At 48.9% G+C, this 21060-nt stretch overlaps 9 protein-coding genes and 1 non-coding gene across 10 annotated transcripts; 6 read left to right on the top strand and 4 right to left on the bottom strand.

The window, feature by feature from the left end:
- Nucleotides 1-502: 502 nt before the first annotated feature.
- Nucleotides 503-940, top strand: J7337_012296 (uncharacterized protein; the record flags this gene model as incomplete). The annotated part of the gene is made up of 1 exon (XM_044829822.1): nucleotides 503-940. The coding sequence occupies one exon, from the start codon at nucleotides 503-505 to the stop codon at nucleotides 938-940; it is 438 nt and encodes a 145-aa protein (XP_044674738.1).
- A 1092-nt stretch (nucleotides 941-2032) lies between these two features.
- On the top strand, nucleotides 2033-3342 carry J7337_012295 (uncharacterized protein; the record flags this gene model as incomplete). The annotated part of the gene is made up of 3 exons (XM_044829821.1): nucleotides 2033-2570; nucleotides 2620-2954; nucleotides 3013-3342. 3 exons carry the CDS (start codon nucleotides 2033-2035, stop codon nucleotides 3340-3342), a joined length of 1203 nt encoding a protein of 400 aa, XP_044674737.1.
- A 175-nt stretch (nucleotides 3343-3517) lies between these two features.
- J7337_012294 (uncharacterized protein) lies at nucleotides 3518-4353 on the bottom strand (the record flags this gene model as incomplete). Its single annotated transcript, XM_044829820.1, has 2 exons — nucleotides 3518-3720; nucleotides 3768-4353. 2 exons carry the CDS (start codon nucleotides 4351-4353, stop codon nucleotides 3518-3520), a joined length of 789 nt encoding a protein of 262 aa, XP_044674736.1.
- Nucleotides 4354-4748: 395 nt separating this feature from the next.
- On the top strand, nucleotides 4749-5492 carry J7337_012293 (uncharacterized protein; the record flags this gene model as incomplete). Its single annotated transcript, XM_044829819.1, has 1 exon — nucleotides 4749-5492. The coding sequence occupies one exon, from the start codon at nucleotides 4749-4751 to the stop codon at nucleotides 5490-5492; it is 744 nt and encodes a 247-aa protein (XP_044674735.1).
- Nucleotides 5493-5851: 359 nt separating this feature from the next.
- J7337_012292 (uncharacterized protein) lies at nucleotides 5852-7552 on the top strand (the record flags this gene model as incomplete). The annotated part of the gene is made up of 2 exons (XM_044829818.1): nucleotides 5852-6237; nucleotides 6418-7552. 2 exons carry the CDS (start codon nucleotides 5852-5854, stop codon nucleotides 7550-7552), a joined length of 1521 nt encoding a protein of 506 aa, XP_044674734.1.
- A 900-nt stretch (nucleotides 7553-8452) lies between these two features.
- Nucleotides 8453-11014, top strand: J7337_012291 (uncharacterized protein; the record flags this gene model as incomplete). Its single annotated transcript, XM_044829817.1, has 1 exon — nucleotides 8453-11014. One exon carries the CDS (start codon nucleotides 8453-8455, stop codon nucleotides 11012-11014), a length of 2562 nt encoding a protein of 853 aa, XP_044674733.1.
- Nucleotides 11015-12890: 1876 nt separating this feature from the next.
- Nucleotides 12891-12984, bottom strand: J7337_012290. The gene has a single exon. It is a non-coding gene; the product is annotated as a tRNA-Arg (tRNA).
- Nucleotides 12985-13209: 225 nt separating this feature from the next.
- On the bottom strand, nucleotides 13210-14394 carry J7337_012289 (uncharacterized protein; the record flags this gene model as incomplete). The annotated part of the gene is made up of 2 exons (XM_044829816.1): nucleotides 13210-13795; nucleotides 14039-14394. The coding sequence occupies 2 exons, from the start codon at nucleotides 14392-14394 to the stop codon at nucleotides 13210-13212; spliced, it is 942 nt and encodes a 313-aa protein (XP_044674732.1).
- A 2849-nt stretch (nucleotides 14395-17243) lies between these two features.
- J7337_012288 (uncharacterized protein) lies at nucleotides 17244-18578 on the top strand (the record flags this gene model as incomplete). The annotated part of the gene is made up of 1 exon (XM_044829815.1): nucleotides 17244-18578. The coding sequence occupies one exon, from the start codon at nucleotides 17244-17246 to the stop codon at nucleotides 18576-18578; it is 1335 nt and encodes a 444-aa protein (XP_044674731.1).
- A 150-nt stretch (nucleotides 18579-18728) lies between these two features.
- J7337_012287 (uncharacterized protein) lies at nucleotides 18729-19421 on the bottom strand (the record flags this gene model as incomplete). Its single annotated transcript, XM_044829814.1, has 1 exon — nucleotides 18729-19421. The coding sequence occupies one exon, from the start codon at nucleotides 19419-19421 to the stop codon at nucleotides 18729-18731; it is 693 nt and encodes a 230-aa protein (XP_044674730.1).
- Nucleotides 19422-21060: the final 1639 nt, after the last annotated feature.

Below are 21060 nucleotides of genomic sequence, written 5' to 3'. Positions count from 1 at the left end.
AATCACGCCCTAATTCGCTAGAAAGCGAACAGGCTAAGCTTGTAGAGGCTAAAGCTTCGCCGTAGCTCTCGGGGTTCCCCAGGTCTCGAAGGGGCTGGGCGCAAAAATAAGACGGGAAGTCGGCAGATAGCGTCACTGGAGAAATGCCTGGACTTTTCTGTCGTGCTACGGACTTGGGGTTCTAGAATGTGAGGCTGGGCCTAAGCCTGGATCAAACGTTACCGTCAAATGGTCAGCTGTAGTATCGGCTAGAGCGAACATCAGAGCTCAACACTATGGAGCCGATGATCCGGGAGATATGAAGTCATGAGTCTATTAATACCTTTTGCACTTTTGCGAGATCTATAAAGACTCACTGATCAACCTGCGATAATCAGCATTCTCATCATCAATCATCTCATCTCATCTTCTCTACAAACACTCTACACTCACAACAACCCACTCTTCACACAACCACCAAACACTTCTCTCAACTACTACTCTTCCACTTTCAACCATCAAAATGAAGTTCACCGCCGCTCTCATCGCTCTCGTCTCCGCCACCGGCGCAGTCGCAGCCCCTGCCCCCGCCGACTCAGTCTCCATGATGGCCGCCTCTCCCCAGTGGACAATCCAGTCTCTCTCCCGCTCATGCGACAAGGCTGATACCACCTGCACCTGGAACTTCAAGATCAACACCGGCAGCGGCGCCGCCACCGCCTGCAAGTACGTCGTCAAGGGCAAGCCTGCCTCCAAGGCCAACGGTGGCCCTGCCAAGTGCGGCACCTTCACCATCACCTCTGGCTGGAGTGGCCAGTTCGGTGCCGACAAGGGCTTCACTACTCTCTCGGTCGTCAGCAGCAAGAAGCAGATCATCTACCCCAGCTACACTGATAAGCAGCTTGCTGGTGGCAAGGTCGTCAAGCCTGACCAGAGCTACTCCCCTGCTGCTCTCCCTTAAGCGGTCATGAGATTCACGATTTAGATGGAGGATATGATTTGCAGGATGAGCGATAGTAATGTTAATACTTAGAGGGTGGATTAGAAGCATATATATCAGTATAGACTAAATAATCTGTTACACACCATCTCATGAATCTGCCCTTCTCGGTGATCTCGATTGATCCTCAGCTTGCACTGTATATCACGAGCTGCGGTCAAGGTGGACAGGCAATTGCATCTTTTCTGAATCATGCAGACAAATCCCCGATAAGCCTTCGGCAACATCCGCCGATCGCCAAGCAATCACATCAGATGCGGGGTCGCATAGAAAAGGGCGCAGGTGGGAGAAACGAGGACACCAAGATCTTATCAGATCAATCTAACTGCACCATCACCAGATCGCGCCGACTGAAGCGCGGGACTTTTCTCATTCGCAATGGTCTTTTACCCACCATCATGGGTACCAGACCTGCCCATTGGTACCTAAAAACATGTTCCGCTCGAATGATCTCGCTAATTTGCCCAGACCCTCCGGACTCCATCAGCGTCGCCGAGTTCATGAGCTCGGAAGAATATGGCCGGTATCCCATTGCGAAAGCGCGACATCCATACACGTGTGGATTGACTGGAAAGACATGTACAGTTGAAGAGGTTATTTGTAGAGAGGATCTCCTTGCGCGGGGTATCGGCAAAGCCCTACAATTTGACACGCAATCTGGGTCGGAATGGGATCGCGTCTGCGTCATATTCTCTCTCAATACTGTGAGTAGGTTGACTAAGAAAAGGCCATATTATTTATGCTGACTTGCAGATAGATTGACTACATCACCCTCACGCATTCCATTCATCGTCTGAATGGCATCGCCAGTCTTAGCAGCGCAGCCCTCTCGGCATCGGAGTTGGAACATCAGCTCCGAGCCTCACGCGCAAAAGCAATTTTTACTTGTGCGCCACTTCTGGATACTGCTCTCAAAGCTACAGAGGCAGTCGGAATCTATCGGGAAAATGTGTTTCTGCTTCCAGTTCCCGGTGACCCGAGCAGGCACGGATTCAAGACAATCGATGACCTAATCCAAGACGGGGAGAAATTGCCACCGTTACCGCCGCTACAATGGGCGAAGGGACAAGGCGCTCGACAAACGGCTTATCTTCTGTATTCAAGCGGAACTTCTGGTTTACCTGTAGGATCCACGCCCTTGAGAAGTATCCTTTGCTAACTGTTTGGAAGAAACCGGTCATGCTCTCGCACTACAACATCATATCGGGCATCATACAAACATGTACATTCGACTCGGTCTCCCGAAAAGCGGATGGTGTCGACACGCAAGTGATGCTCGGAGTCTTGCCATTCAGCCACGTCTTTGGGCTCATGCTTATTACCCACTTGGGAACATACCGCGGCGACGAGATCATCGTTATGCCTCGGTTCGAGTTTGAGCCATTCTTGGCTGCGGTTAGTCGCTTCAAGATACAGCAGCTTCCAATTGTACCCCCTATCGTGATTCAGATGTTGGACAGGAGGGAGCTTTGTGGGAAGTATGACTTGAGCAGCGTCAGGTTTGTGTATACTGGTGCAGCACCACTTGGGAAAGGAACGGTTGATGATCTGTTGAGTCTTTATCCAAAGTGGCGTCTTGGCCAAGGCTACGGTAAGAAAACCGAGAGACTCGCGTTTAACTGGTTGTTGACTTAACTCAGGGATGACAGAGACGGCGACTGTCTTCATCCAAAGTAGCGAGCACGATACCCAAGTTGGCACAACCGGATCATTACTTCCAGCAGCCAAGGCCAGGATCGTCGATCCCGACGGTAAAGAGATTGCGGAATACGAAAAGCCAGGCGAACTACTGATTCAGAGTCCAACGGTGTCTCTTGGTTACTTCAACAATCCGAAAGCCACCGCCAAGACTTTCTTTGAGGATACTGACGGCCGCTGGATTCGAACGGGGGACGAGGTGCTGGTTCGTATGTCTGAGAGTGGGAACGAGCATTTCGTTGTTGTTGATCGAGTCAAGGAGCTTATCAAGGTCAAGGTTCGAGACCATTGTAAAGTGTGCGCTGACTTAGACCCTTCACTGACTATAAGAGTAGGGCCATCAAGTCGCGCCAGCAGAGCTCGAGTCTCATCTTCTCACTCACCCTGCCGTGAGTGACTGCGCAGTCATCCAGATTCCCGATACACGAGCTGGCGAAGTTCCCAAAGCATTCGTGGTAAAATCAAACCAAACAAGTCAATCTGACGAGGACATTGCGAGGGATATTGAGCGTTATGTTGCGGAGCATAAAGCTAGGTATAAGTGGCTGAAGGGCGGAGTTGAGTTTATTGATGTGATACCGAAAAGTCCGACTGGGAAGATCTTGAGACGCAAGCTGAGGGATAAGGAGAGGGAGGCTAGGAAATCGAGGGGAGCAAAGTTGTGAGGTCGCCGGGCTGACCAGAGGGAATTTTCAAGCATGGTTGAACGACTTTTACTTCTGATCGCGAACAACAGAAACTCATTACTTCGTATCGTTAAAACAGCAAGGCAGTTACATAACTCGAGAACACTTCACCCCGGCAACAGTAAGACGCAAACAACTACAGCGCAATCTCAATCTACAGCTCCTCGGTTCCCTCAGTCTCCTCATCCCCGCCATCCTCAACCTTCTTCTCAGCACCCTGCTTAGAAGACCTCTGAGCGTGCACCTCAACAGTGATATGATCCCCAACCTGCACCTTACCACCATACCCAAAGGAATACCTAACACCATCAGCCGCCTGCTTCCCCTTACCCCAGTTACTAAAGTCAACAAGGGCATCTACTATCGTTAGCTCAAGCTCTTTCACACACTTCAAGCAGACTTACCTTCACACGCATCCTTGCCAAGCTCAACTTGACTCCCCGCAAACAAAGGCGCCAACCACGTAACAACACCCGGCGCAAAGAACGCACTCCCATCAATCTCCGCGATGAACTTGCGCTCCATCTGCTTACCCTCCTTAACAAGCTCCTCATGATACTTGCGCACCGCCCAAGGAAGCTTCTTAGAATCCATGCGCATAACCCTGAATCCATCAGGATGCATGAAGCGATCAAAATCACCAGGGTACGGAAGATCGCGACCATCATCTGTCTTCCAGTGATTATCGAGAAACTCCATCGCCCAGGCGATTTCCTTCGGTGCGCGCGAGGGATCCTGAACGGTGTAGATCTCAGCTTCGAATTGAGAGCTGACGCGACAATCTGTCTTCCAGAGAGACTTTCCGTGCGCGGCGTCTGCGACGCGGATTTGATCCATTAATGCGTGGGCTTTGGCTGTGTTGCCGTTGACTTGGGCTTCGGCTGCTTGGCGCATGATATCGAGCCTAGCGGTGTCGCCGATCTGGATATCGATGAGCTGCGCCGTCGCCTGCGAGGCAAGGACGGAGAGGATCGCGTTGGTTGGCTTCATTGTTGATGGTGGTGAGATTATGGAGTGAAGCGGTGACGGGCTGACAAGGCTGGGTGTGAATATTTATCGCAATGGCGTTCGGTGATTTCCTGATGGAGAAATTACCGGTTCAGCCGCTGGGCCAATGATTTTTGGTGGGATTAGCGCTTGGTGCCCCGGAGCGGGTTATTGATTTTACTGTTTGTTTGATAAGGCTGACACGAACGGCGCTTAGCTTGACTTGAGGCGGCGCAGCTCATGATGAGTGTAAGACCAATGCACGCCGTCATGGTGGCATTAATACTAGGCAGTAGTGCCTATGCACGGCCTGAGTCATAGAATAATCTTGTACTTTATTTGGTTTCGAAAGGCAGAAAACTTGAACCTATCGTTACAACTTCATCTCAAGTCTCAACATGCAAGATCAATCACCATACGCGATTCTTTCGGGAGCCATCGACATTCCCCACATCACGTCTACAAAACAAGAGTTGACACTCAATTACTACGGTCCCGTTGACGGCTCCATTCTTACTGAGGTGTCAAAATTCCTCGCTCGCTATACCGATGCAGTAGAGCAGGAGTTGGAATCCAAAATCAAGACGTTCCTCAAGACCACGCAGATGGACTGTTCGGGCGACACTCAAGAGAAAAAGGCATGCTGGCTCACCATCCGAATCACAAAGCCTTGTACCGCATTCAAAATCCCGAGATGGCATCAAGATGGCCCCATGTTTGAATACGACCAAGGACGCGAAGACATCGTGCGTAGCAAGTATGCGCTGACGTTACTCGGGCCAACTACGCTCATGCTACAGCCCCACGAGCATGTCTTTGAGACACAGCATGAAGCAGAGGCGCGGTATTACTTGTGGCGAAATAAAGTTGATGGCCCTGATCCCTCCGATGACGAGATGTACGACGCAGACGATCTACTACGGGAATCGCTTGGCAATGCATTCAAGGACACTCCCAGAGTCCAAGTTGGACACGGCCAAATCGTGCGGTTCAGTTGGGGAAGAGATGACAGTCCTGTGCATTCCGAGCCAGATCTTGTTTCCGATAGGATCTTCGTGACTGTACTGTATGGAAGTGAGTCTGAACTACGAACCATGAGTCAGTGGAGAGAGGCATCGTATGGAGAATATTCTGTCGAGTAGTTTTCTCTTTTCAAGTGGTTTCCCGCTCATACTTTGTCGTTACAGATCGTCCAAGAGATATGAGAAGGAAGTGGATGGATCTCTTATTTCCTAAGATCCGGTCTTGATCAACTATTATCTTCTGGCTTCAAGTTACGTATGGCAATTCAATGCAACGCCTGAAGAGGCTCTGAGTGCTTATTGAAGAACCTGGAATGCTTCTATCAGGGGGCGTAAGCATGACAAGAATGCCAAGGTTACATATGAGGCGGGGCTGCTGCCTAAAAATATTCTCATACGATCGTCCCATAAAACTAATTGACTTGATACTGAGAACCACTTTGCTTTACTAAACTCACCCAAGCTTCAAAGCCAGCAATATGAGTTTCCATTCAATGCCCGTAGTGCTTGCTGAGCATCTCACGCTCTATTGCCAGCCCCAAGACCTCTCGCGCCTATCTCGCGTCAACCACGCGTTTCACGCCATCTTCAACCCAGTCCTCTACAAGCGCAACGCCGCTGCCACTGGCCTACCGCCCTGCTATCCATGGACCCACGAACATGATCCAAAGGATTGCTGGACATGTCCCGTCGACAAGGCCTTCAGGTCATGTCTTCATTGGGCTGTATATCACGATTCACTGTCTACGATCAAGCTGGGTGTAGCTTATGGCTCCGATGTCAACAAGATCAACGACGTGGCTGATTTTATCCCTTATGAGGAAGACCCTGAGTCTACTCCCATTTGTGGGCCTATCAAACGGGCGTAGCTTGCAACGCCACTACATCTTGCTATCTTCTTGAAGCGTCCAGAGATTGTACGTTGGCTTCTTGATAATGGGGCTAGTACGGATTTATGGCCAGATACGCTGTGCAATTGTCGAAAGTATGTGAGAGTTGTCAATAGGTATGATTGGCTACCACTTCACTACGCCGTACGCCACAGCACCCATGAGATCTTACAATTGTTACTGGAGCGAGACGTTATTTACTCTGTAATATGTGATGAGGGCAATATCCCTGGGCTTCATTGCGCCGTTGCCGAAGGCTCTCTTCCTGCGATTGATGCCTTCATCCAGCATAAATGCTCCCGCCCTACTGATCGAGATGCCGCGGGCCAGACACCGCTTCATTGGGTTGAACATTGCGAGGACCAGGACTTAGTCTGTGCGATTATCGAGAGGCTAGCCCAGTGGGGTGTTCCTCTGGATGCGGAAGTTGAATCTCAGTGGGGAGATTGGCACGGCGGCAAAGCTCTGAACATGCTCATCGGGAGGAGAAAGTTTGAGCCTGCCCTTAAACTACTGCAGCTTGGAGCCGATCCGACAGTAGAGCAGGACGAAGATTGGGGCCTACAGCTGTTGAGCCACTGCATCGACGGCCGTGACAAAGAATACATACCCATTTGTTCGCCAGAACTCGCGGAGAGGAACAGGGAGGCTGGGTTGGAGTTACTGAGTCTCCTGATCCAAAAAGGAATTGATCCAGGCAAGCCCCGTAAAGTGGACAGACCACATGATCTAGATTATTTCGAGGACTCAAGACCACTGCTATCAGCGCTCCTAACGTCTGACGCACGGTGCATACAAATCCTTTTCGATGCCGGAGGAATGGCCCGCGAATCCATTTATAAGAACAACCATGATAACATCCTCGGAGACTTTGTGGAAATGATGGTGGATGCTGTTGAGGAGGGTATATCTCTTAGGGAAATGAAAGATGAAGTTGAATCGCGCAAAGAGTCAGTTTGTCTGCTCCTCAACGGAGGGGCTCGAATAGACTCGAGGGACGATGAATCCTCGGCGTTGAGTAAAGCGTGTGAGATTGAGCAAGGGTTCGGGATACTTGACTTTCTGGCTGAGAATGCGACTTGTAGGAATGCGGAGGTGGAATATGTCGTTGGTCTGAGAGATATGTATAAGCGGGATGAGATTGTATGGGAGAAGCTGGATCGGTTCTATCAGAAGTTGCTGGCTGAGAAGAATGAGCGAGAAGGAATCCAAGACGTTGAGAAATCTGGAAGAAAGAACGACAGCTATATGCCCAATCGATCTTGGATCTGTTCTACAGAAGAGTTGTAATCAAGTTATGATGTATTTTCTTATGAGCGTTCTAATCTGATGTTGATTTCAACCACTTGCGGAATATCCTGCAATGGTCGTTGGCTAATCCTCCACGAAGCACCGAGTTATCGCTGGGCGCAAGCATATAAACGCCAAAACCATAACGCAAGAGCCTTTGATCAAGACCATAAAATACTTCAAGTATAGCTCTCAGCTCTAACTATTCTTACGACAATAAATATGCCTACAGTCTGATCAGAACTTCCGACGGCCAAACAACAAGCATATTTGCAAACAACCGTCACTAAAGCCCTAGCCGCAAAGTCCCTAAAGAGTCCTCACACTGTTCAAATTCAGCCTTGGCAGGCTACAGGAAGCAAGATAATCTAAAACTTTAAAAGAGAATACTAAAGTAAAATAAAACTATTAAAGACTCCCCTAAATTTAGACTAAATTAACTAAGCCTTTTCATCACTTAGGATAACCGATAAAGGTCTCAAGTTTTCTTACCTCCCCCTGTCAGGCTAGCTAGCGTCAGGGGTTCTGTAAGGTTATCGGTTTTTAGGCTCGATAGCGCTGAAAGCTATTGAGCCCCGAACGTTCCAAGGGTCCACCAATAACGCCCAAAAATACCGAAATCCACTTGGAAATGTCACGATGAGAGAAAGCAATGTGGCTTATTCCGCTTTGTCTCTTTACCACCGAGAATTTAGTGGGAAGACTGCAGTAGCTGTGTGCTAGTTACTGGCTGAACCGTGAAGCTATTGAGAAATATCCGAGCGGTCTTTGCCGTAGCTAAATGAGTGTGCGCCTCGCACTTTTGACGATGGCCTTATAATACCGACTACTCTCCCAATTCCCCATGATCTCGACGTTTTGTCTGTCCCTCTTTTGCGCTTATCCAGTCATTCATTCACGATGCGTTGCATCCTCGCATTAGCGGCCCTTGCTGCCGTCGACCTCGTGGCCGGAAGCGCCTGCAAGCCCAAATCCAGCACCACGATCCCGTCGCTCATTTCCTCCTCTACTGATGCCACTAGCTCATCGACCGCTACAACCGTCGTCACCCTCCCTAAAGTCCGCAACTTGGCCACCAATGGAAACATGGCCGAGATAGACCCCAACAACCCTCTCTCTGTTCCCGACTGGGAAGTTGATGGCGATGCACGCATCGTTGGAGGTGCTGGACGTGAGGAGCCAGGAAGCACTGAGCGAGGTTGCGCTGCGATGAGTGCTTCCAATACCGGCGATGGAAAGCGTGATTTAGGTATTTCTGTTAGCATCTCGCAGAGCATGTCCAATCTCAATCTCGCGACGCCTTATACCATTCGCTTTTACTACCTCGTCGTTACATCGCCTGCGGCCATCAACCTCTGTCAATTGACAGGTTTCCTTGGTGGTTCCGTCTTCTACCAAAACTGGGTTTTCAGCACTGGTACAGCCGTGTCTTGGAACGAGGTCCTCCAGGCAGTTACGCCAGCGCAGGTCAATGCTCCTCTCCGCATCGCGATGAACTGTCTTATAGGTGGTGGAGCGACTGTCCTTATCGACTCCGTCTTCATTTCCAACGCTGTCACGCCTCAGAATATCAACAACTTTGCTGTCAACTTTGGCAATACCGGTACTGGTGCCAATCCCCCTCTTGACCCTCCTGTGGTTGGTCCCCAGACAACCAGCAGCTCTTCTAAGCAGGAGAACACGTCCACTACTCAAAAGCTAGAGACTACATCTGTCCCCCAAGATCAAGAGACCACTTCTACTGCCCAATCGGAAGGAACTACATCTTCCTCTCAGAAGCTAGAAACTACGTCTGCTACTCAAAAGCAGGAGTTTACATCGGCCTCTCAACAGTTAGAGACTACATCTATCCCTCAAAGCCAAGAGACTACATCACTCTCACAGAAGCAGGGCACTACTTCTGCTGCCCAACAGCAAGGAACGATATCGGCGTCTCAGAAACCAGAAACAAGTTCTGCTCCTCAGAATGAGGAGACTACATCTGTTCCCCAGAGGCTAGAGACTACATCGGGTTCCCAAGAACAAGAGGAGACTACGTCCACCGTCCCAGCGCAACATACTGAGACCGGAGCCACTGGTCAGCAGGTAACTTCAACCCAACCTGCTTCACAACAGTCCTCAACTGTTCCTGTAGTAGGTACAACCAGCACAGCGCCTGAGCAACCGTTCTGCTCGAAGGCTCTCAACGGAGGCTGCTGGTGGAAGCGCCCCGACAACGGCAACGACATGGTCAACTGCGCTAGCCGAGGTTCTTGGCCTGGTTCTACGGGCCAGGGCCATCTTGTTCCTCGCCCTGATAACTACCCTCTGCCCTTGAGTCAGCTTTGGTGTTTGGGTTGGTGCTCCCTCTCACCTGGCTGCAAATCCGTTGCCTTCATCCCCGAGGACCGCAGTTGCCGCTTCTCGGAGCATCAAGTTCAGGATGCCGACTTCGTTCCTGGCCCTGACCCAAATCTCGACACCGAGGGTGTGTTTTACTGGCATGATCTTTCTTGCTTCAACTGCCCTTGTAACGATGAGCCATCTCCTACCTCTGTTGCATCAACCACTCAGTCTTCTGAACCTACTGGTCTTGTCAAGTTACCCGCAGCGTCAACTTGCCCCAAGTCCCTCGAAAATGGATGCCGATGGAACGAGAGGTCTAATGGCGGTGGTCTCGTCACTTGTCAGTATCGTGGTAGATGGCCGGGAAGTGATGGCGCTGGCTTTGCTGTTGAGCAGCCGCGTGACTATCCTACAGCGTGGAGTCAAATGTGGTGTGTTGCCTGGTGTTCGCTCTACCCCGGTTGCAAGTCTGCAGCTTGGATACCAAATGACCGATCATGCCGTTTCTCCACCCATTCACTCTCTGACGCTGACTTTGAAATGGCTGCTGATCCCAACTCGGATTCTGTCGAGGATGGCATCTACTATTGGCATAGCCTCGACTGTATGACCTGCCCTTGTCACGACGATCCTACCACCTCTTTACTTCCTTCAGAATCCACTACTCTCGTCCGCGCCGTAACACCCAAGCCAAACGCCCCAACCACTGTCACGGCTACTACCAAGGCTGTCACAGGAACCCCAACACCTGGCCCTGTAGAGCAGCCCTGTGAATGGGATAACGGCCAAGGTATCTGCTATAGGCCCTTCGAGAAGGAGCAAGGACCCTGCGGTGGAACACTCATGATCGTCAACCCGTCACAGTACACGAAACTACCCCTTAACTGGAAGCCCGAAATCCGAGAGCCTGTCCAGTGTGCGATCATGTGCCATACCAACCCCGATTGTTACGCATGGGGCTTTGAATGGAGCAGCAACATGAACTGTGTTCTTTCTCTTGGACGGACCGAAGTTACTCAACTGGAGGTTGTCTCCTCAGGACCGCAGTATCGCTGGTACTCTCATACTTGCTGGGAGTGCAGGGATTGTGTTACTCGGTGGAACTGGTCTTGGGATTCTCTACCTGCTGGAAACTAAAGGCGTAGACTATAGGCACGCAAGCAAAAGACGCTGCTTCAACTTCTAATATTAATACAGTGAATTATTCAGCGTAGTGCTGTCATCAACAGGTATCCTAAACCTTATCATAGATTATCAAAATAAACTTAGCAAAAGATAAACTAAATTTAGGCAAGTCTATCTAAGTCTTGTTGTCCTTTAAGATTAAGATCTTCAAGCTTTCTTTTGCCCCCCCTAAAGAGACTCTGGCATCTTGAAATTTGACTGCTGGATCACTGTAGGTAGTGTATAGGGATTAAGGGAAGATTCAGCCTCCATACAACGGCAGAGAACATACAGCAGGGAAACGACTTTCATCCCATTTCTGATGCTCAACATTCGGCTTTCGACATAATATCAGGTTTGATCACGGCTGAGAATCCCTTCTGTGACGCAGTCTCAATGATATGGCTGGGAATTCACTAACTAGGACCTGCATGGTGATAAAGAGCTTTGAGCCACAAGTATCAACTACAAGCAACATATCTGTAACTCATTCACAGCGATTCCACAAGTATATAAACCGCAATAGGACACCTTCGTTAGAGATTAGTATTCCCGAACAAAACTTTCGACTTATAAACTCGACGACGTTGCCGACTCTTTTCTTCAAATTGCAAACAAAATGGCGTTTTCAGCAATGACCAAAAAGGTGCTCAAGCCAGCTCCTCCAGCCGAAGAAAAAGCTGGTTCTTCAGCGAACAATAGGGATAGCACAACAACTACTAAGACCGATAAGAAAGATAATACGCAAGTGCCAGGAATGAACTGCCCTTGCAAGTGCGGGTGCGACGAGTTGAACATCACATTCAAGGCCCATGAAAAGCACTGAGTTATGCAAAGAGGTGCTTGGTGACCGCGAGGTTGAATGTCAGGCAGCTCAGACAGATAAGATAAGCAAGACATCTCTCCAAGATGCAAGGTTTCACCTAAAGCATCTGTCATAACACTGAATCAGAGAACTCATTACGTATTGTTTGTAACTTGCTTGGACACCAACCGAAATCAAGGTTGACTCGGATTGTGACCCTTGTGTATCTGAAAATAGCAATCTGGCGTTTTGGACAGCAAGATTGATATGATAGATCACGAGGATATGTTCAAGGAACTGGCTGCATTGTTGTAGCCCTTGATTCACTTCAACGGGCCATCTACATTCGGGCGCCAGGCTAAGGTCAAGATTCGCATCAATTTCCTGATGGAGCAATTCTCCTGAGTTCGTGTCTCAGTCTCATCCAATACTCATTTTTGCGCTTACACGCTTATCCTGTATCTCTGATTCGCAGTCTCGTGAAAAAAATAAACACGTTCCGTGCTATTTTCTCTCCAACATTTTCTGGTTACACTTACAAGCATTCTAAAGGCTTTCAATATATACCTCAAAAACACAATGACTTCATCAACTACGAACCCGGCCTCCAAGGCGACTAAAAAGAGCGACAAGAAGAGTGATGATGCTGCAACTAAGCCGGAGACTGCAACAAAGGCTACAGTTCCTGTGCAGGATGCGAAGAGGCAGAGGAAAGAGGGCTCAGCTAACCCAATCTCTACCTTTGCTGCTGGAGTATATTATTGTCAATGTGGCTGCTCGTCGCCAATGATTGAGCATGGTAGATACGAGACATGTGTGGCATACTGCGAGATTGGATCCTAGGAAGCTGTATAATAGCAAATAGGAAGGAGAACAATATAAGAATTTAGATCCTGAATTTATCTCATAGTGTCTGATTGGAATTGACTGTATGCTGGCTTGCTAACTAGTATACCAATTGCCAGTATTGCCTGTGGCTATATGACAACGGTGACTTGTAAAAAAAAAGCAACTGCTGCCAGGGAAGTATTGAAAAAATTAATTCGACCACGCCAGGAGTCGAACCTGGAATCTCTAGAGATTTCTCGTTTTGCTCGAAAGCCGAAATCTAGCGCCTTAGCCATTAGGCCACGCGGCCCGATTGTTATATGACGATGGCCTCACTCCGAGAACCCATACGCTGCGATGTCGTGAAAAAACGATGCCTGTTGATGAAATTTCTGTCTTTTTACTAAAAGTTCTAGCGAGAATAAATTTAGTTGTAGTGCGGAAGGATGATATAGGGATTGGCGATGTGAGGGGCTCCACAGCAGGTCCATTCTGCTCTCTACTGCCAATGTACATCAAGTATGATACAGATACTCTAAGGCTTCAGCGCAGCTGCAAAATCGTTCAAAAACTTCCAGAACGTCTTCTCCTTCCAACCCTTTTTCTTCCAATCATTCGCTTGCTTAGGGAACATATCGATAACACCAAACATAGTTGTATCATGGGCAAACACAAAGAAGACATTGTCTTGTGCATCTGCTTTCTGAGCCTCTTTAATCGTCTTTATCGCTAGTTCCTTATCACACCCAATTGCTGGGTCAAAGAATGTCTCACCAGCGGCCCGTCCACGCTCGACATTCATGTCGCCGAAAGCACTACCGGGGCATTGGGACAGATGGAGACGGAGTGAATCTGAGAGTGATAGATGCTCTGAGAGATTTGATGGGTATGGTAGGTACTTCGATGGACGTAACTCGCCTCCATGGTGGCATAGATCGCCTCCCATGAAGATGAAGGTATCAGGGCTGGTAGTTGTACGAGCAAGACCTGCCAGATGACCAATGTCATGGCCTGGTGTATCAAGAAGATAGAATGAACCATCGCCGAAGAAGTCAAAGGCACGAAATGGGCCGATCTGAAGGGGTTGGTGTTCAAAGTCAATCTCTCTCAGCGCTCTGCCCCTGCGAACCTGTCAGTGACTTTAGAGAGAAGATCGCGATAGTGATACCTACTCAAAATCTGCTTCACGCACGGGAGAGTCTGGGTCAGCGGGGTAGCCAGGTAAAAAGGCTTTCTTAAATCCCGGTCCAACTATAAGCTCTGTCGACCCAGGAAAGGTTGTTATATCACCAATGTGATCAAAGTGGTGGTGGCTAGGCAATGTCAGTAACTGACTCACAGCGCGGATAATCAGCCCTACGAACCTCCATATCACACTGTCAATCTCCGACGGCTGTACGTTGTTCTCAGCAAGAATATCTGCAACATTCTTCGAAACATGCACGTCCCAGTTCGAGTTTCTTCTTATCGTATCAGCATCCTTTGGCGAGAAATTCTTCAACGGCTCCTTCGGAACGCCCAGATCAAAGAGTGCTTTCTTCCCTGAAGAACTTTCAACTAGGAACGACCATGTTGTCAGTGTTGGCATCGCATCGAGTCCTTCCATCGCCGGTTTCATGAGATGAGTGAGTGGCATGCCCGACAGTCTCAAGCTGGAGTCGATGATGCTGACTTTGGCGGCTTTGCTGTCTGGCACGTCGAATCGCGGTCGTTCAGCCATTCTTGAGAATTGATTTGACAGGCGAAGTTTGGTGTAGCTTGCAAGTTTGCTGAGGAGAATGCATCGCCATGGTCTTTATGCGGACGGTCGGATAACGGGTAGTAAGGTTATTGCGGAAGACACGGCTTATAAATTACGACGTCATTGGCGGCTTACTCAGGCAAGACGAGCCTTGTCCGCTTTTGTAATCATTCTCTATCATTTCAGTAGATCCTATCATGTAATATGATGCGAATTTAACCTTTGATGTCGATTCAAATATAAATGAGGGCTGTCGCACAATTTTCGCGTCTCAGTTTCACAGACTCTTTGGAATCGTATCTCAATTGGCTAAAACTGCGGAAATCCACTGGCACACAGCACACCCAACTCTCAATCATGCCACTGCCTCTCGACTCGACTTGGCATGTCGGCGAGGATGTCATCGCTTGACAAGTAAGCTCATTGCCAAGAACTGCTGCCATAGGATCAAAAAGCTCAGCTGAAGGGTAAAATGAAAGAAATGACCCGAAACAGCAAGCACATCCTCGCCAAAATCTTACCAACTCCACAACAGCTGTGACCTCAAGAGGCAAGTTGCGGCTTAACCAAAAATATTGAAGATTTGGTAATGTTGAGTCAGAGAGGCACAGCTCTTTTTGCTATCTATGCTTAAACTTAGGGCGTCACTGACATGCAGGCCTTACCCTTGACCATGTCATGTCCAGTTCAGCCCTATGCTACTGGAACTTTGTATTTAGAGGATGACAGACCTTTTATTCCCTCATATCGACCCGTCATGCGCCAAAGGCCTCCTGTACCCGGCTACGATGGAGGGATTAAAGCGGCTACTTTTGTTTACCAATAGTGACCTTGGTCAAGCCAAAGTAGTCCTCGCTACAGCTCACGAGCTCGGTCTTGCCCGCCAAGATGTCGAAATCCATATCGCTTCATTCCGAGACCTAAAAATTGGAGTGGATAATGCCTCGAGATTTATGCAGACAATTTACCTCGGCCCTTCGTGTTCCACGAAATTGGAGGAACGAGCTGGGGACCGGCGACCAAGCATCCAGAAACAGCAATATTCGAAACGCTCGAGCTGACAGCTGGACTCGTGAACTCAGCAAAAGGCGTCGCTATTCTCTCGGCTGTTATCATACCCTGGACCCCCAGGGAATTTCTTGATATCTACAAGGAAATGGAACAAGTTTTTGATGAGGTCAAGCCTGACCTGACAATCGTGGAGCCACTATTTACCCAAGGCTTGACGTTTTGTCACCACCGAGGTGCTAAGTGGATGGTCCTTTCGCCGAATACGATTAACGAATTCGCTGTTCCGGTTCAGCCAAACCTAACTGCTCTGTGGAAGTACCCGATGCAAGTGGCTCCTCCAACTACAGATGAAAACACTTTGACTGGCCCCAGTAGTGCTTGCTCAGCCTTGCTCTATTCTATACCATGGAGTCTCATCCCATGTAATATTTGCTTTGGCTTTGTGGCTGGCTACACTCTTCTCACGGATACCCGACTGAAAGAAACGACAGAGATTCTTAGGCGAGAGACAGACCCTTCGATATCGCTCATGACGACGATGGAACTCGGTGTTCTGAAGCCAGCACCGCCAAACCTACCAATCCTTTGTGGCTAGCAGTCCTGATATAGACTACCCATTCAACGTCATACCTCCACAACTGACATCCTGCGGCCCCATAATAAGAGCTGCTCCACCTATTAGGGAAGTTGATGCCAAATTGGGTGAATGGCTCAGTCAAGGTCCAACGATATATGTCAATCTGGGCACACATCACAAATCAGATCCCACAGAAGCTCATGAAATGTCTAAAGCCTTGAGAAAGGTTCTCGAATACGCTAATACACTGCATTCTGCGGGGAAGCCTGTTCAGATTCTGTGGAAGCTGGGACGTGTACCTGATGAAGAAGGCAATGCTCCAAAGAGAGACTGTTATACCGGCGAATGGGCTCTGGTGACGATGAATTACAAGCTTACATAAAACGAGACAGAGTCTGTATCACGGATTGGCTAGTCGCTGAGCCGAAATCTGTCCTCGGATCACAGAACATCATTTGTTCTCTGAGTCACGGGGGAGCCTACGCCTTCCACGAAGCGCGATGGTGAGTTCATTCTCTACAATGCACACAACGCCTAACAATATCGCAAGTTCTGGCATACCTCAGGCGCTTCTACCTGCTTGGACAGATTGCTACGATTTCGCGAACCGTGTTGAGCTACTTGGTATTGGGCTTTGGGTGAACAAGGAAGCAAAGCCTCGATGGAAAGAGGATGAGCTCGCCAACGCGTTGTTGGAGATCCTGTTTGGACCGGAGTCCGCGGGAATGCGGGAGAGGGCAGCGGAGGTTGCGAGTCGTCACCCGGAGTGGAAGGGTCGGCAAATGGCTTCTCAAGAGATTTTTAAGTACTTGAAGAGGCTGGAATAATGAGAAAATGGGAGATATCAGATTAGTGGTACGGTCAACAAAGTCTACAGATGAAGGCTGAAGCTACACTGATGACACTGTGAGGTCAGAGATCATGCATCATAAAAGCACTCAAGGTTCAGTTTCGCATTAATGCAGCGATTACCTCGATAGCCACTATGCGGCTTAATTCACGGCAAAGTCTATGGATATTAATAATATATCATTACGTTTCGATGAAATCTGGTGGTGCTGGTATTGATCCCCGCAAAATGTAACATGCGTTCTAGTGAAGGATTGAAGGATCAGCAACCTCGGCACGTTTGAGTGAGGAGAAAAGACTAAGGAAGATCCGAAGCGCGTCACACTCGCCTCAACTTAATTCTAACACGTCCCAAATTCATCAAAATCACCAGGAAATTCATCACCTCAACATGGCAGATGAGGTCGAACCCAAGAGGCTGAGCCAACCATTCTCAATCCCAGACCCTACCAGCTTCTCCAACTTCCAGCGCGACATCTACCAATCCTTCCGCCCACCGCTCTTCTCAACAAACCCCACAGAATGGGAATCCCTAGCCAAGGCAAAGATCCCCGCCACCAATTTCGGCTACGTCCATGGTTCAGCCAGCAGCGCTGCTACCGCCAAAGCCAACAGTGAGGCCTTCGGTCGGTATCGTCTTAAGCCGCGCTTTCTCGTTGACGTCACCACGCGTGATGTTGACGTTGAGCTTTTTGGTACAAAGTACAAGAGTCCGCTGCTTGTAGCGCCTATCGGTGTACAGAGCATCTTGCATCCTGATGCGGAGGAAGCTACGGCGAGGGCGTGCCATAATGCCGGTGTGCCGATGATTTTATCGACTGCTGCGACGCGTACCATTGAAGAAGTTGCTTCGGCGAATGCAGATGGTGATCGATGGTATCAGCTCTACTGGCCAAAGCCGCAGTTTGAGGAAGTCACAGCTAGTCTTCTCGCACGCGCAAAAGCTTCAGGCTACAAGGTCCTCGTCGTCACGCTTGATACCTTCTCACTCGGCTGGAGACCTACAGACCTGGACACGTCGTATTTGCCGTTCATCTGGGGCCAGGGCTGTCAGATTGGCTTTTCGGATCCTGTTTTCAATAGGTTGTTTGATGAGATGCAGAAGAATGACTCGAGGGGTATTGCGGAGAAGCTTTCTGAGCTCTGGACGATTATGAGACGGCCCGGGACTGTCTACGGTGCGGCTCGAGTTCTCGCCAATGCCAAGACTTTGATCAAGTCGAAAGCCTGGATTGATGTGATCAACTCCGGTACATATCGCTCGTGGAGTGACCTAAAGATCTTGAAAGATCTCTGGGACGGACCAATTGTTCTCAAGGGGATACAGACCGTCGAGGACGCCCATCTCGCCATTGAGCACGGCATCGACGGCATAATCGTTTCCAACCATGGCGGCCGTCAACTCGACGGCGCTATAGCCTCACTAGATGCACTGGCGGATATCGCAGCTGACAAGAAGGTCAAAGACTCAAACCTCACGATCATGTTTGACAGCGGTGTTCGAACAGGTTCAGATGTACTGAAGGCATTGGCCCTTGGTGCAAAGGCCGTTTGTATTGGAAGACCCTATGCGTATGGCCTTGCGGCGGGTGGACAGGAGGGTGTCGAGCATGTTTTGAAGTGTTTGTTGGCGGACATGGATAATATGCTTGCGAATGCTGGGAAGAAGAGCGTGAGGGATTTGAGTAGGGATGATCTTCAGATTTTGCCGCTGTCCAAGATTTGAATGCTCGAAAGCGTACTATGTATGTTCCAGCTAGCTAACCATATGTATCAATCCATTAAATGCCCAGAACCTACTAAAAACACATCACCAAGGTAATGAGAAGAAAGGAAAACTGCCCTCTAGACCCCCCGCAGAACTCTCGCTCAAAGCTTACTTGGAGCAAGGCTTACCATCGGTGTTACCGCAATCGTTTGTATCAGTGCACTTGGATCCACAGCCATAGGAAATGAAGTCAGAAGGCGTAGTCTGCTCCCAATCATCCATGCACTGAGTCTCATCCCCATTACCCCAGTTACACCTCTGTCGACGATATCCCTTCTGTCTCATGACCTCCTGCTGGGTCCAAACAGTATGACAAGCGCCATCATCCCAAGTACAAGCCGTCAAGTCCTGAGCCTGAACACACTTGGACTCAGTATCCGTAGTCGTGAAATCAAGACCAAGGCTGAAACCCTCGATCTCAGCACCAACGCTGACGCTGACGCTTTCGGAACGTTCCTGGCAGACCTCGTTGCCGACGAGCTTGGTAGCAGTGCAGACTTGGGTGCCGGTGCAGTAGATGTTACCGGAGGCCTTCTGCCATGGGGTGTACTCCTTTGAGGTCTCGAGGACGAAGTAGTCGTACCAGCATTTGCGGACTCTGGGGAATTTGTAGGGACGAGTGATTCGGTCGGAAGTCACGTAGGTTCCTGAGCCGTCGGTGTAGGGACCTTCATAGGTCCTGGAAGTGTCGTCGCAGACTGGGAAACCATCACGCTTAGCGAGACTATGGCTAGAAGCGGTTGGGCCAGCTTGAGCGACGGCCAGGAGAAGGGAGGACGAGAGAAGGGTTTTAACGAGCATAGTGAATGACTTGGATGAATGGCCTTGAGAGACTTAAAGGTTGAGTAAGTAAATGAATGTAATTGATATCGAGAGTGATTTTGCTATCGAAAACTGGTCTGCTCTGGTCTTTATACTTATGATTCGGCAGTGGATTCTCCTCCTGATCCGCTCAGCTGTCCTATAGAGTGAAGATAACCCCATAAGCTGCCAAGGACTCAGGATAGCTAAAGCTGAGAAGAATATCTCACGATGCAAGACAAGACGAAATATTATCATGCATCTTCCCGGCTCGCCAAGTCTAGCAATGTCCACATCAACAGCCAGTAAGCAGCCGCGGACAGTCAAGACGAAATTAATAGTAAGCGGTATGATCTCAAAGGCTTGAGCTGAAACATCCAGCAGTAATGAAGAAGTAAGCATGTAGTTATACAAGTGGTTGCCGACCAGCCTCGTAAAACTTCGAGCATGAATCGTTGGTTATCAATGTCCTACAAATCTCCTTGCATATGAAGGATGAGGCGTTACCTCCCTTCCTTTACTCGTGTAAGTAGAAGCATCCTACGAATTAGTTAACAATAGTTTACACCATAGTATTCTGGAAGGCTTCTCCTGAAGTCTTGGCCCCCATACTTGGCAGCTTACTCTCGGGACATCGGGCTCCACCCGTTTAATTACAGATAAGCGGCGACCACAGCTGCCAAGTGATGATCTGCCGATTTATCCAAGTACCTCTCACTATTTCGCATAAAGTTTTCGCCTTGTTGGCAGTCAGTGGCCATGGCGTTAGGCAGCGGCTGGAACCCCAATCACGGATCGTCGCTTCGCACCTCTTGTTTGGAGTCCACAGAGGAAGCCAGTAGACGGGATGAAGGACCGTGAAGAGGAGGATTACGACAGCATGGACCTGGCATGTTGAAAAGTATTGTGATTTTGGTGACTTCAGTAACGGACTTTATGCTCAATCCACGGACTATGAATGACACATTATCCGCAGGTTTATGACAAGTTATTCAAAATGAAGAATGGACTTCCGCCTGACCCGGTTCTCTTGTCGAGATGATCCTATAACAATGTCCCTAGAATGTCTACTCTTGTATTGTCACAAGATACAACCTTCTCGCCAAGGAGCTTGGGGTATGTTCTCACACCGAAACTTGAACCCTGCACATCGTTACAGGCCTGTGACTTGTAGACTTCATGTCTCAGTAGTGGCTAATACCTATCAAACTCAACCGTATTGGTCAAGTAGAGAGTAAAAGAACTGTATTCTTCGAAAGTAGAATCTTATCATTATCGGACCACGTGTTCTGTAGCGATGGGTTAGGCATTGCTGCATGATGTATAAGCCAGTGAGAAAGCTATGCTATTTGCAGCTGAGGCCTGTGGCTTAGAGCTTAGGTTACCATAGAGAACTTCGAAGTCACAATCAACTCGATTCGAACCGTGTGGTGAAAGTCCCAATCATATTGGTACATACATGCCGTCCCATTTGACTTTGTTCACTTGAAAGCTTGCTTGGCCAGAGACCAACAAATGCGCTGCAACATACCACTTAGAGTTGACTTTCTAGAACTTTGTCGCAAGACTATCTTCTTCAACCTCCAATGTTGCTCACAAATCTAATATTTAATGTACTTAAACTTTTCATTATTACCAT

The sequence above is a fragment of the Fusarium musae genome, chromosome 10 (genome assembly GCF_019915245.1).
Source record: "Fusarium musae strain F31 chromosome 10, whole genome shotgun sequence".
NCBI lineage: Eukaryota > Fungi > Ascomycota > Sordariomycetes > Hypocreales > Nectriaceae > Fusarium > Fusarium musae.
This window is presented reverse-complemented; position numbering and strand designations above follow the sequence as displayed.